Source organism: Alligator sinensis, unplaced genomic scaffold, assembly GCF_000455745.1.
Source record: "Alligator sinensis unplaced genomic scaffold, ASM45574v1 scaffold123_1, whole genome shotgun sequence".
Taxonomy (NCBI): Eukaryota; Metazoa; Chordata; order Crocodylia; family Alligatoridae; genus Alligator; species Alligator sinensis.
The window spans coordinates 420,523-435,595 of record NW_005841985.1 but is presented as its reverse complement, the minus strand read 5'-3'; the positions used below and the strand labels follow the sequence as shown (position 1 = coordinate 435,595).

Here is a 15,073-nt window from a genome sequence, read left to right as displayed (position 1 = left end):
AGGGGCTGCTTTTCCCCTCGCTCAGCACCAGTTCATTCCCTGCCATGGAGCAGGGTGTCGGGACTGCATGCTCGTGTACCACGGGGCTGGGGGGGCACTGTGAATGAGCAGGTGCATGGGTCCCACACTGGTGTCCGAGGGCTAGTGCCAGTGGGGCCCAGAGCAGGGCGGCAGGAGTACAGGGTCCCAGCCAGCAGGGGCTCTATGGAGCCAGGCCAGCTCCCCCCTCTCCCTGCTGGTGCAGCCCAACCTGACTCCACAGACCCCTGCCGGCCTGTGCCCCACTCTGGCCCCCACTGGCACTGGCCCTGAGACATTGGTCCCAAGATGGTGACCAGAGGGCAGGGCACCTGTCAAGGGGCAGGGCTACCCATGTGGCCCTCAACAGTTTGCCAAAACTGGGTAAGCGGCTCTCTGCCCGAAATAATTGCCCACCCCGATCTAGATCTATATATATAGATATACAGTAAAAGCTTTGTTATCCATTACCCACAGGGAATGGAGGGTGCCAGATAACAAAATATGCCGGATAACTGAGCAGCCCAAACAGGCGTCTTTGCCTGTTCGGGCCGCCGCCTGTCTCTCTGCGTCTGGGGTGTTGCTGCCCCTCCTGCCACATTGCTGCCCCTCCTGCTGCATCATTGCCCCTCCCACGGGCCCCATAGGACCCAAGGGACAGGGAGGGGGGATCCACGCAGCCTGCTTTGCCCCCGGGCCATGGGGCTTGGCAGCGCAGGCTGCTTTTTCTGGGCTATGGGGGCTCCGTGAAACCGGAAGTGCCACAGTGGACACTTCCAGTTTCACTTTTCCCTTACAAGCCCTTACAAGCCAGCATGCTGGTTAACAGAGCATGTCAGCTTGTAAGGTGCTGGTTAACACAGCTTTTGCTGTATATATGTATATATACACATATATATCTACATATATGTACGTGCGTGCGCGCGCGCACACACACACACACACACACACACACACATATATATATGTAAGGTGAAATCAGTTCCAAAATTCAATTGAGCAGAGCTCAATCGTCAAGTCTGTGAGGTCCTACCACTGGGCAAATATACTCCCCCACAGATCAGCTGGTCTGGGGCTTTGGATACTTCCCAAATCCAGGCAGGAATCCTACATGCAACCCCCAGGCTCAGAGGCTTTGGGGTTCAGATGCCCCCTGTCTCCCTTGATCTGAGCCAAAAGACTGTGAAACCTGTATGAAGTGTCACTGATTTTGGATGCAGTTTAACCAAGGAGCTTAGGGATCCATATTTGAGACCAGACACAAGAGCAGCTCCCCGTTGCAACTCGCGGCGCTTTGCAGGAAGTGCTATGAGTTGCAATGATCCCCCGGACCCAACAGAAGTTTGCTGTTGGGTTGGGGAGTTGGGGGTTCCAGCTGCTTGCTGGAAGCCTATAGTCTGGTGTCTGTAGCAACACCACTCCCACTCCGCGCCCAGATTTTTTTTTTAGAATGGGAGAGGGAAGAGAGCAGAGGGAGCTTGTTCTTGGGGTTCCCCAGCCAGCAGGGGCAAGTGGAGGGAGGGGTTGGTGGACTGAAGCCTCCTTACCTTGGGGGACTTCAGTCCACCCACCCACCCTCCTGTGCTGTTTGAAAAAACACCAAATCAAACTGCCTCCACTCCCTTTCCACCTTCCCATTCTGAAAAGAGCAACAGGCAGGGAGCTCCACAGACACAAGTTACAGAATGCGCTGGGAGCATGTTCATCTGAACCCACATGCAATGAGGATTAAGAATTTTGTGGGATGGGGCCTTTTGAATGCGGTCTGCAGGTGTGCATTTCTGTTTGGTCATGGCTGTATACCGCTCTCTGTGACCAGATCAGATGAAAATAGTCCCTTCTGTCTGTGTCCTTTAAAAACAACTGCCACTTCCAGACACAGGCAGAAGAAGATATAATCAGGCTGGGCACCCAAGGCATTGTCTGCCTATAATGGGGACATCAACTGCTCAATAATAAAGGCATCTGAGAGAAATGGCTCTTTAGCCAGGGGATATCCAGGTGCCTCAGGGGGCACCTATACACATGCAGCAAGGCTGTTCCAATTCTCTGTAATTACAGCATGAGTCTGCTGGAATGTGGTAATTACCACACTTCAGTAGACTGCAGCGTCAGGTATATCAGTATCCCCACACTGAAAAATGGCAGTGGGGGTGCTTTAACTAAAGCTCATTCAACAAGCTTAAGTTAAAGCGCCCCCACCGCCATTTTTCAGTGCAGGGATGCTGATATACGTGACGCTCCAAGCACTTTAATTAGAGCAGCTCCTGGATCTGCTCTAATTAAAGTGCCCCTCTGTCCCATTCCTAGAGCAAGTGTATAAACACCCAGGGAGACCAGAAACTTCTGAAGGTCTCTATGATTCATGAGCAATTAGAATAATTGAATAATGCTGATGGGGGACAAGGGAACTGGTTTTGGAGGTTCCTTAAAGTCTATGTATAATAGGATCAGGTCTTTTGGATTTTCTCAGGCTGAGGAAGGGTCCAAGGCCTCAGCAGTCAGAGCTGGTAGAATCAGAAGGAATGCTGATCTCGAAAAAGACTGGCAGAACTTTTGGGAGAGCTAGGGTGTAGCCAGATAAGAGAGTGCTTGTCTTGTTTTTCTGTCTTCAAACTTATGGCCAGTTTTTCTTGTGTAATTCCCTTATCCTACATGCTATAGCTGTTATTTTGTTTCTTTACTGATTGCCTATGGAAAGAGTAATTTCTTAATGGGTGATATTCCAGGCTAGCCTTTTGTACAGAAAGGGGGACCAAAAATATATTTCATAACCCAAAGAGGAGGCCACGTAAAACTGGCAGAATTTCCCTTTTCACAGCTATGGGGTCTAATATAAGAGCAGTGAAACTGAGGTTTGCAGGGAGAAGGAGTTATCTCAGGGAAACTTTGGTCTGTTCCTTGGGACAAGCAAGGACCAGCAAGGAAAAACTCAGGGTTCTGGGGCACCCTCCTGGTGTCCAGATGGGTTTTTGACATATATGACCAAATAAGTATAAAATAAACCTAATGAATTAGAAAGAGAACTGAAACGGGCATGAATTAAATAGAAAGTAGAAACACTCAGAAAAAAGAACAGGAAGCCAAAAAGGAAGAAGCAGCATTAACTTTAAAAGAACTTTAAAATACTTTTTAGAAAAAAAATTATAAATAGCTCTGAAGCAGTAACTTCAAAGCAAAGCACTCCAGTAGCTACAACCATCTTTTCAGACTCTCAGTCCTCAGATGATCTTAGAGCTGGAGAAACCTCTACCATAATTCAGAGAGCCTCACCTGGCTGCTCTGCTAGCCATAGCATTGACTGCAATCTTTACAGTGTTGTAAGCTACTACCCAACTCTCACATACTCTTACCTCAGAAATGCTCCCTCCAGGACTTGCAGAGAGGTTTTTAGACAATAGCTAATGATGGTCTTCAACAATCCTTAGACAGGAAAAGCTGTCCCCGGTCCTGCTGCCTAAATCAAATTTCTTCAGTGTTGCCAATACACACGATGCCAGTGGAATTTAACCATGTAGAAAGTCCAAAGAGTTTTACTTCCTTTATTAAGGTAGTTCTGAACCAAAAATCATCACAGAGTGCTAAAGTTCTTAAATGATTTCAGCCTTAGCTATGAAATTGTGTGGCACTTCCACAACAATTCTGTACCTTTATTACTAAGTCTTTGTCCTTAGTCCTTTCTTTTCTACCCATTGCTTTTCACCTAATATTACTTCTTTTTGTCATAGCTAAATTGACTAGATTCTGCTTCCAAATTTCACTTGTAATGACTCTAACCTCACCAGGGTATCCTCCAGCCTCTCTTCACCATATGCTAGGCACATTGATAATCCCCTTGACAATCCTTCCTTTTCTGTCTGGAGACACAAGAAGTTTACAATAGTCATTCTCGAGTGCGGAAGCTCTCAGGAACTTATAGTGCTGCTCCAATAGCTGCTGGAGTCTCGTCTTGGCTTGTCTTTATCAGAGGATTCACATTGTCTCCTGAAAGTGAAGCTCCTGCCCCATATTTTTTTCATTGGAGAGTAAAATCCAGAGCTCTTTCCAGGGTTCCTGTTTCTCAGCACAAACATGTTTTATGCACATAACATAACATAACATAATGTTTTTAAGCCTATCTAAGGTCCAGTCCTGTAATGCTTATTGTTTATTCTGAATAGAAGTTTGCTCCTTATTCCTTAGTGGGAATTTTGTCTGTGCTCAGTGTGCAGGATCAGATGGACAGTATTTAGCATGTAACCATCCTTTGCTGCCCTGTGATCATCATGACGTAATGGCTTCTGATGCCTGGAAATAACCACAATGCTAAAGGCCTGAACAAACTGTCTGACCCATTAAAACTCCACTTTGGGCCTTTATTTTAGGACACCAGTCGGCCACTCTTGATGTCTAAGGTCTACTGTATGCCCTTTGCAATGCTATTAATTCCACCTGGATGTGTGAGGAACTGACAAGTTTCTCAGACTTGAGAAAGAGCACTTGATGCCCAAAAGTTTGTCCAACAGCTCTCCCAACTATACAGTTGGGCTAATAAAAGATAAGTAATAAATAATTAAATGTATTACCTAGGTAAATGGTTTTGAAAGAGGCTGGTAAGGAGAACTTCAGTCTTCGTGGTATAATGCATCTAATAAAAAAAAGTATGAGGAACTGTTCCAATTTCCATTTTTAGCCAATGGAAAGAGCCCATTCACTTCACGAGGAATTAGATCAGACTCTCAGTTCACTAGTGAAAAATGCACAGGGGGGCCTGTGCATGGCAATACTGGGTTGATTCCACTTTGCAGAGGCAGAAAGCACAGAAGCATTCCACTCAAGGTTTTGCATCACATTGATGACTCATCCTTTTCAGCAGTGTTGCAATCTACTCAGTTATTCTCCATTTTGTAGCCATGTATTTAGCTTTTCCTTCATAAAGTTGGCAAAAGGTTTCATACATATCATAGATTTCATGGACATTAAGGCTAGAAGGGACCTCAGGAGATCATCGAGTCCAGCTCGCTGCCCCAAGGGCAGGAAGTCAGCTAGGGTCAAAGGATCCCAGCAAGATAAGTGTCCAAACACTTCTTAAAGGAGTCCAGAGTAAGTGCTTGCACCACCTCTGGAGGGAGCCTATTCCAGGCCTTGGGGGTTCGGACAGTAAAGAAGTTTTTCCTTAAAACAGTCTTAGAAGACTTTGTGACTGTTGGTCCTTGTCATCCCTTGGGGCACTCTGCTGAACAGACGTTCCCCCAGATCCTGATGCACACCCCTGATGTACTTATAGGCAGCCACCAGCCACCTAAGCCTGCACTTTTCCACACTGAAGAGTCCCATGGCTCTCAGCCTCTCATAAGGCCTATTCTCTTGCCCTCTGCTCATGCACGTGGCTCTCCTCTGGACTCTCTCAAGCTTCTCCACATCCTTCTTGAATTGCAGAGCCCAGAATTGGATGCAGTACTCCAGTTGTGGCCTCTCCCAGGCCGAGTACAGCAGGAGAATGACATCCTGAGATTTACTTGAGAAGCATCTATGGATGCAAGCCAGAGTTTGATTTGCTTTACCAGCTGCGACATTGCATTGGTGGCTCATGTTCATCTTGTGGTCAACCATGACCCCCAAGTCTCTTTCAGCCTTGGTGCTAGCAAGCGTAGCACTGCCAAGCCTACAAGCATGCTGCAGGGGCAGGGGAGGTTTCCCAAGGTGGAGTACCTTAAATTTGTCGGTATTGAATATCATCAGGTTTAAATCTGCCTACTTTTTCAGCCTATCCAAGTCAGCCTGGATCACCTTCCTATCCTCAGGTGTGGACACTGTACCCCAAAGTTTGGTGTCATTGGCAAACTTGGCCAGTCTGCTTCTGACACCAGAATCCACATTGTTGATAAAGATGTTAAAGAGAACAGGTCCAAGGACGGAGTCTTGTGGGACACCACTGATCACGGAGCACCATCATGATTCACTTCCATTGACCACCACTCTCTGAGTCCAGCCTCGGAGCCAATTCCCCAGCCATCGGACTGTGATTCAGCCAAGTTTGAGTTTCATCTCGTTGGTTAATTCAGCTTTCACTGCATAATGAGTCAGACTTTGTTTCATTAACTTTCACTTTAATTCTGATCTTCCAAAATCCTTGCAACTCCCCTCCCCCCTGGCTTGGTATCATCTAAAGTGTATTCAGTGTATTTTCTATCCCATTATCTGCGTTAGTGAAGAAAATATCAGATAGAACCAGATCAAGGACTGACCCCTTCCAGATCACACTTGAAATGTCTCTCCAATTCAAAAGCAACCACTCATAACTGCTCTCTGAAAAAAATATTTTTCACCTGTTTGGACATTCATTTTATGGTAACATCTTATAGAATAGGGATGCTCAACCCTCAGCCTGTGGGTCAGATCCAGGCCCTGGCTCCACATCATACAGTTTCAGGATTCCCCACATCCGAAAATTTAGTGGCAGTGGAGTGGTGGCAGCACTCCCCAACTGCCAAATTTCTAGACCCTAGACCATGTGCACTAATTAGGTCTGCAGGTCCTGCTCCCAGCAGACAGGAATGGCACTGGGCCCTGGAGCACGATCCTGGCACAAAGGGCCAGGAGGAGATGGCACTGGGCCACAGGGCCCAATCTCAGTGGGTGGGGTTGATGTGGGGCCTGATCCACGCGTGAGGCCCCAGGGGCCAAATCCAGTATATGAGGTCAGCACCAGTCCCCAATCCCAGCATACAGGGGTCATCTGAAGCCACATGGGGCCCTATCTAGGCACACAGGGCTGGGCAGACACAGCATGGAGCTCAGTCTAGCCCCTGGACCAGCCCTACAGTGCTTATCTGGCCTGTAAGACCAGAAGGACATTAGGAAGAAATTCTTTATGGTGAGGGTTCCCAAAATATGGAATGGATTTCCAAGGGAGGTGGTGCTTTCCCCTACCTTGGAGGTGTTCAAGAGGAGATTAGACAAGCATCTGGCTAGGGTCACTTGACCCCAGTGCTCTTTCCTGCCCAGAGCAGGTGGTCAGGCAAGATGATCTAATAGGTCCCTTACCACCCTAGAAATCTATGAAATCTATGAAATCTAAGCTTGGGCACCACTGTAGAACATATTTCCCATTTGCATATGAGAAAGTCCTCTGGGACAGGGTCAAAACCCTTATTCAGTCATGATATATCACATTTGCTTCCCTGTTATCCTCTAAGCCAGTTACCACATCAAAAATGGAACATTAAATTGTTTTGACACTAGCTCCTCTTGACAAATCTATACTGACTGTGTCTTCTTTCCTTTTTTATACTGTAAGGGCCAGATTTCATTCCATCTACAGGGCATCCAAATGGACTTATGTCCCTATGTGCACCTCTCTATTCCACCCTGCTCAAGTCCTGAAAATCCATGAACATCCAGTTTTGTAACAAAACATCATCTTATCTTTAAGAATGAGTCACAGAAAGCAACTAGGAGAAGGAGGAGATCCCACCTTTTGCATTAACTGTTTTTCTGGGTCTTGTACACAGGGGAATAGTCACACTTAAGCACTTAAGCTAGTTTTTCCCCAACTTCTGATGCCTGGGGCACACCTGTTTCTCAGATTAAAACTGGCAGCTCATTTCACTCACCAGTCTGCAGCTGGAGGCCCATCCCACTGCACAGAGCTGGTGGAGCTAAGACCCCATTCTGCTGCACAGGGCTGGTCCATCCAGTGCCCAATTCAGCCCATTTTTCATGGCGCACTTCCATCCCTCTCATGGCACACTAGTGTAACACAGCATACCCTCTAGAAATCACTCGCTGGAGTCCTCTTACATGCCTAATAAATGGAAAAGAATCTGGCTCTAAGTGCTTATAAATTAATTGTTTAACCATTTGTTCTAGTATCTTTCTCAGAATTGATGTTAGATTTGCAGGTTTATAATTCCTCAGGTCCTCCTTATTAAAGTTAGGTACTACATTTACCCTTCTTCAGTCCTCTGAGACCTTCCCCTATTCAACCTAACCCTGAGTTTGCTAACAGCTTTTTCTGAAGATCCTCAATTTACGTACATTCACTGTAGTTACTCCGTTTACACTAACTGATCATAGGGTTGGTTGTGCCTAGTAAAAATGAATCAATTTACCAGATTCTCATCCATTAAACTAGTTTGGATTAATTTCCTATTTCACTGAAGTTATGCAAGATTTGCATTAAATTAAGCAAGGTGGCTCTTGTCCCTGGTTAGGGTTTGTAGAATGTATCTGGATTTGTGCAAAGAAAATGCCCATCAGGCAGAGTACAAAAGGGAATAAGCCAAGGGACTGTTGGGAAGGAAGGATTACCCAAAGGTTCAGGTTCACATTATTTCTGTGGCAGTATTATTTTGCTGTCCTGCAAAGGTTTTTTGAGATTTCAAAATGTTACTGGTCTACAGCAATATGAAACTCAGACCTTTTGAAAGAGAGAAAGGAGACTGAGAGCAGGATTCAGGTGCTATAATAGCCAGATGGTTACAGCACTCCGCCAAGATGTCAAGCCACAAGGTTCAAGTTCCATCTCCAAGGTTTGCCTGCATCCCAACTGATAACTACCCTAACTACCAGCTGTTCTGAGATGGCTTGGTCATTGCGTTGTTGGGCTTCATCACAAATGCCACCCTAGACTTGATAAGCCTTTCCCAACAAAAGTTGCATCAAAACTGCTATGTTTCCATGAAAAGTTTTGGTAGATGAATATGTATTTTTCTAATGAAAAATGGCCTTGAGGACAAATTCCCAGACATCTCTAGCCCAAATAAGCTATGGATAAATAACCATAAGTTTTATTGTTTGTCAAACTGGACCTTTGAATCTAGGATGGTTTGTTAATCTTCAAATATTCATAAACTGTCATCAAAATTGTTTTCTTGGTTAACGCAGGAACGCATATTTCCATCATAGGCATCGATAGTTATTATAGGCATTACACCACTATGAGAAGTAGCAGTAAGGCAGACAGAAGACATAAACCCCTATCCATAGTGAGATCACCAGGTCTACTGTAGAAGTACTCCTATAATTTTCTGGGGTAAAACTCCACCAGTGAAATTTACTTTGGTTTAGGATTCATCTGTCTGCATCCATTTTGGGGTAATCATGTGCTAAAGGCAAATATGTTGTTACTTGCTCCCCACTGCCTAGTAACAGGACTCAGAAATAGCTGCCTGCTGCATGAAGCTGACCCAGGATAACTACATATCTGTCTGTTCCTTATCTGAGTATAATTTATATCAGTATATAAACCCAATTTAAGTTACACCAGAGTATGTGAGTATGTGTCCAATCCATGCCTCTAAATTAGTTCTGCTAAGATATGCTTAAATGGCTTTAGGAATTCTTTGTTTATCTTTAATACTGTGTTAAGTTCAAATGATTCAGTTTAAATATGCAACGATACAAGACAGATAATGTACAAGAATAAGAAAACAACATAACAAAGGGCTAAATTGTAAATTGTTGTTTCTCATTTTCTGTGGACTCTTTTGATCTTTTTCCTTTGTCTTCAGTCCAGCTACCATCTAATCAAGATTCTCAGGGTGTCAAGAAGTCAAAGTCCCTGTCTCTAAACTCTTTAAAGACTGGCGCAACTATTCTCCCACCAGCACTTAACTCCAAATCCCAGAAAGAAGGACTTTCTCAGAGTCACTCACTGTACTCCTTCTTGCCTGGTCTATCAGGAGAACCTCTAAAAACAAGCCGTGTCCTGCCTGCTATCCCAAGCCAGAAGAGATCCAACCTCACAGTAGAAGACCTTAAGAAATCTCCCAGCAAATCAGATGTTGAAAATTAGCTCATTATGCTTGCCTCAGACATGAAGGCTGAAATATTTCTAAGCATTTTATTACATGATTACAGTACAGTAGATCCTCACTGATTCACAGCAATCAAAGGTCTTGTTAACTGCGGTGTTAGCAAACAAATAATTAAAAAGAAAGGATAATGCATCATAAAAGATACTCTGTGCATTTATGGTAGATATTTGCTACATAGTTTTAATTAATGATGAGTTTGAGATGACCTTAGTAACATAAGTCTCCCTTTTGTGAAAGGAGTCCTAGTATTATACAGCTTCCCTCCAGCACTGTGTTTACTAAACAGCAGGTGTATCTACACAAGGTGCTTACTGCACAGTAGACTAATCTACTTTGCAGTAAAGTATCACCGTCTATATGTGTGCAGCATTTATTGTGCAGTAAATTAGTTTACTGCATGGTTGCCAACTACCTGAAAATACAGGTCATAGATTAACCATGCAGTAACTACCGTGCAGTAGTGCACATATAGACTGCTGACCCAGATTGCAGGGGGTGGGAAAACTGTTTCTTCCCAAGGCAACTGCTTCCTAGCCCCATGCACCAATCAGCACATCAGGGCATGAGCCTGAGAAACAACAGCTGGAGTGGAGACATTTTCCTAGCCCCATTCCCTGGTCTGCAGATCAGGGCACAGGGCTGGGAGGCAGGACAGCTTCTCCCATACCCCTGGAGACTAGGGCCTGACTCTGGCACCTGGAGCTCCCCCTGGCTGTTGTAGGGGGGCACAGCAGGGCTGAAGTAGCCCCCCACTGAAATGCTCCTGTTGGGAACAAATTTGTTCCCAATGGGTGCATGTACAAATGCCCTGCCCAGGAAAACTTACTGGATATGCCTACGTGTTCAAATACTGAAGGGTGGGTTTATTCTAGTGCACCCTGGACAGGCATCTACACGTGCAGAGATTCAGGAGCAGATTTGCTGCTGCTGGCAGCAGTTGCTCCCACCCCCTCCAGCTCTGCACCAGCTGTGCACCTGCACAGCTGTCTCCTGGCAGAGGCTGGGAGATTGCTCCCTGCCCCCGGGAGCCTCCTGCTGCCAGGGTGGGCTCCAATGATGGAGCCCGGGCAGAAACAATATCCTCCTGCCCCAGCTGCAAGGAGCTCCCAGCTGGGTGAGGAATCTCCACCCAGCTTGGGCCTCACGTCTAGCTGCCCCACCAGTGGATTGGGGCACGGGGCTGGAAGGCTGGAACCTGTCTGGGACTGGGACAGCTCCCAGCTGGCTCTAGGCTGTATAGGGAAGTCTATATGTGCAGCCCAGAGCTGGCTGGGGACTTCCTGAAACAGGACAGTTCCCAGCCACCTCCAGGCTGCACGTGCAGACTTCTCCGCACAGCCCAGGGCTGGCCAGGAACTGTCCCAATCAGGGGCAGGTCCCAGTCAGCTCCAGTTTGAATGGAGAACTCTCCCTGTGAAGGGAGCTCCCAGCCCCTGCTCTGCAATTGCCATCCTAGAGCAGGGGCTGGGAACAGGCTAGGAGCTTGTTCCCAGCCCCCACTTCACTCTGCAATTGTAGAGTCGGGCCTGGGAACAAGCTCCCAGCCTGTTCCCAGCCCTAGCTCTGTGATTGCAGAGTTGGGGCTGGAAAATAGCTCCCAGCCTGTTCCCAGCCCCAGCTCCAGGATCACAATCATTGACATTGCACCTGACGAGGCTTGGGTGGCAGAGCCCACCATAGCAGCAGGCAGCTTCTGAGGAGGAACCAATCTCCCACCTTCTGCTGTACAGCTGGTCTGGGGCAAATTTGTTCATGGCCAGCCATCTACACATCCCGTACTGTGTAGTAATTAGCAGTTAATTTGCTACAATAGCAAAAACTGTGCAGTAAGGGTTAGCATATTTAGATGATGTTGCTTACTCCCTGGTAAATAGCTTTACTGTGCAGTAAATCAGGGTGAACATGCCCAGTTCCTAATAAGTAGGGCTACATCAAAATTAGTGAAGGATAAGCTGGTGATGTTCTACTGTAGTTTGCAAGAGCAAAGGCACTGATTCTGAAAGCTGTGTGTTGCTGGAAATCAACTTTTTTAAACTAAAACATTTCCAATTCTAAAATAATAGTAGTTTCAGCAACTGACCTTTTTTTTTTTTTTTTTTTTTTGCTATCTTCTACATTGTGAGTTTGTGATTTTTGTGATCTCCATGTGCCAAAAAGTGTAAAACAACAACAAAAAAGAACACTCTTTTCAGGACAAGCTATTCAAAATAGTTGCTGATTGCACTGATTGCTTTATGTACTTAACACTTTATACTCCTCAATAACAAACCTTGGACTATGTATTGTTATTTTCATAAAACAAAGATTGCACTGACTTGATTCATTTATTTTTATTTAATCAGTTTGTTCATTTTAATCTTCAAACTTAAAAAAAATTGAAACAACCACCTTGTAATCAACAGCAATTTGCAATGTGTTATCATACTGCATGCCTATGTATGTTTGGCAAAATATTTCCCAATAATGTGCTTTCCCAAATACTAACAGAGATAGCGAACACAAGCTTGCTTCAGAGTGCTTATCTATTATTATTTTACAATTTCCCTTTTTACACTACTCAGTGAACAGCATACTTCTCCATTTCTAGTAAAAGAGAAGAGCGTATTAGCCCCATACCCCATTCCTTCAAAGGGTGTGGAATAAATCTTCCCATGTATTTCTGGACAAGTTTTTTTTATGACCTTAATAATGCTTCCCTTAATTGGTTCACAGTAAAAGCCAAATTCAGAACAAAATACCCTGAGACATTTGGCTGTGTGAATCTCTGGAATAACAGAGACTTGGTAGAATAGCTCGCATGACTAGAGGCACTGTCATGGATGGGTACAAACTGTTCAGGAATAACAGGCAGGGGAGAAGAGGAGGAGGAGTTGCACTTTATGTAAAAGAACCATACGATTGCTCAGAGCTCCAGGATGAAGCTGGACATAGGCCTATTGAGAGTCTCTGGGTTAGAGTCAGCAGGGAGAGCAACAAGGGTGATGTTGTGGTGGGGATCTACTATAGACCACCAGACCAGGAAGAAGTGGTGGATGAGGCTTTCTTCAAACAGCTAGTGGAAGTTTCCAATCACAGACCCTGGTTCTCATGGAGGACTTCAGTCACCCTAACATCTGTAGGGAGGGTAATACAGCAGTGTGCAGGCAATCCAGGAAGTTTTTGGAGAGCATTGGGGACAACTTTCTGGTGCAAGTGCTGGAATGGCCAACTAGGGTCCATGCTCTTCTTGACTGCTGCTCACAAGCAGGGAAGAATTGGTGGGGAATGTAGTATAGTGGATGGCAACTTGGGCAGCAGTGACTACAAGAAAATTCAGTTCAGGATCCTGAAGAAAAGAAGGATGGAGAGCAGCAGAGTAAGGACCCTGAACTTCAGAAAAGCAGACTTCAACTCACTCAGGGAACCGATGGGCAGGATCCCCTGGGAAGCCAGACTGAGGGGGAGAGGAGTCCAGAAAAGCTGACTGTACTTTAAAGAAGCTTTACTGAGAGTGCAGAAACAAACCATCCCAATGTGCAGGAAGACTAGCAAGTATGGCAGAAGATCAGCTTGGCTTAGCAGGGAACTCTTAAGTAAACTAAATCACAGAAAGGAAGCTTATAATAGAAGTGGAAAAATGGACAAATAACTATGGAAGACTATAAGAGCATTGCTTGGGCATGCAGGGATGAAGTCAGGAAGGCTAAAGTGCAATTGGAGTTGCAGCTAGCAAGGGATGTGAAGGGTAACAAGAAGGGTTTCTACAAGTATGTCAGTAGGAAAAGGAAAATCAGGGAAAGTGTGGCTCCCTTACTGAATGGGGAGGCAACCTTGTGACAGAGGATGCAGAAATGGCTGAAGTACTCAATGCCTTTTTTGGCTCAGTCTTCACAGGCAAGGACAGCTCCCAGACCAGTCCACCGGGCAGCACAGTTTGGGGAGGAGGGGCAGAGGCCTAAGCAGTAAAAGAACAGGTTAGGGGCTATGAAAAGCTGGATGTGTACAAGTCCATGGGGCTGGACAGGAGACACCTGAGAGTGCTGAAGGAGTTGCCTAATGTGATTGCAGAGCCATTAGCCATCATCTTTGAAAACTCACAGTAATCAGGATTGGTCTCAGATGACTGGAAAAGGGCAAACATGGTTCCCATATTTTAGAAAGGGAAAAACAAAGATCTAGGGAACTACAGACTGGTCATCCTCACCTCAGTCCCTGGAAATATCATGGAGCAGATCCTCAAGGAATCCATTCCTAAGTACGTGGAGGAGAAGGTGGTGATTAGGAACAGTCAGCATGGATTCACCAGGGGCAAATCATGCCTGACCAACCTGATTTCCTTCTATGATGAGATGACTGGCTTTGTGGATGCGGGGACACCAGTGGATGTGATGTACCTTGATTTCAGCAAGGCTTTTGATATGGTCTCCCACAACATTCTCACAGGCAAGCTAAGCAAGTATGCTCTGGGTGAATAGATTGTAAGGTAGATAGAAAACTGGCTGGAGCATCAGGCTCAGAGAGCAGTAATCAATGGTTTGATGTCTAGTTAGCAGCCAGTATCAAGTGGAGTGCCCCAGGAGTCATTCCTGGGTATGGTTTTGTTCTATGTCTTCATCAGTGACCTGGAAGATGGCATAGAGTGCATCCTCAGCAAGTTTGCAGATGACACAAGCTTGGGGGAGTAGTAGATATGCTGGAGGGTAGAAACAGGATTCAGAGTGACCTAGACTAATTGGAGGATTGAGCCAAAAGGAATCTCACGAGGTTCAACAAGGACAAGTGCAAAGTCCTGCACTTACAGGGGGGGACAATCCCATGCATGAGTACAGGCTGGGAGCTGACTGGCTGGTGCAGAAAAGAAGCAATGGACAATAAGCTGAACATGAGCCAGCAGTGTGCCCTTGTAGCCAAGAAGGTTAATGGCACACTGGGCTGCATTGGTAAGAGTGTTGCCAGTAAGTCAAGGGAAGTGATTATTCCCCTCTATTCAGCGCTGGTAAGGCCATATCTGGAGTACTGGATTCAGTTTTGGGCCCCCCACTACAGAAAGGATGTGGACCATAGGCAGCAGAAGGCCAGGGCTAACAGGGCTTAGCCCCCCACCCCCCTCCAACCCCCCAAACACAGGGTAGCTGCAGCAGGGGTGGGGAGAGGCACATACGCAGTGGTGAGGGAGGGAGTGGGGCTGCAGCAGGGGGAGGGGCAGGGGCAGGCGCTGCACAGCCGGGGGGGGCATAGGATGGGGCTGCGACTGGCTTATCTGGGGGGCGTGGGGA

General features: G+C 46.0%; 1 protein-coding gene across 1 annotated transcript in view; it reads left to right on the top strand.

Moving 5' to 3' along the window:
- ANKRD55 (ankyrin repeat domain 55) overlaps positions 1-9,796 on the top strand; it is a 96,598-nt gene extending 86,802 nt beyond the window's left edge. The window contains exon 11 of the mRNA XM_014518805.1: positions 9,513-9,796. Coding sequence (XP_014374291.1) covers positions 9,513-9,796 — 284 coding nt within the window. The remainder of the gene's footprint in view (positions 1-9,512) is intronic.
- Positions 9,797-15,073: the final 5,277 nt, after the last annotated feature.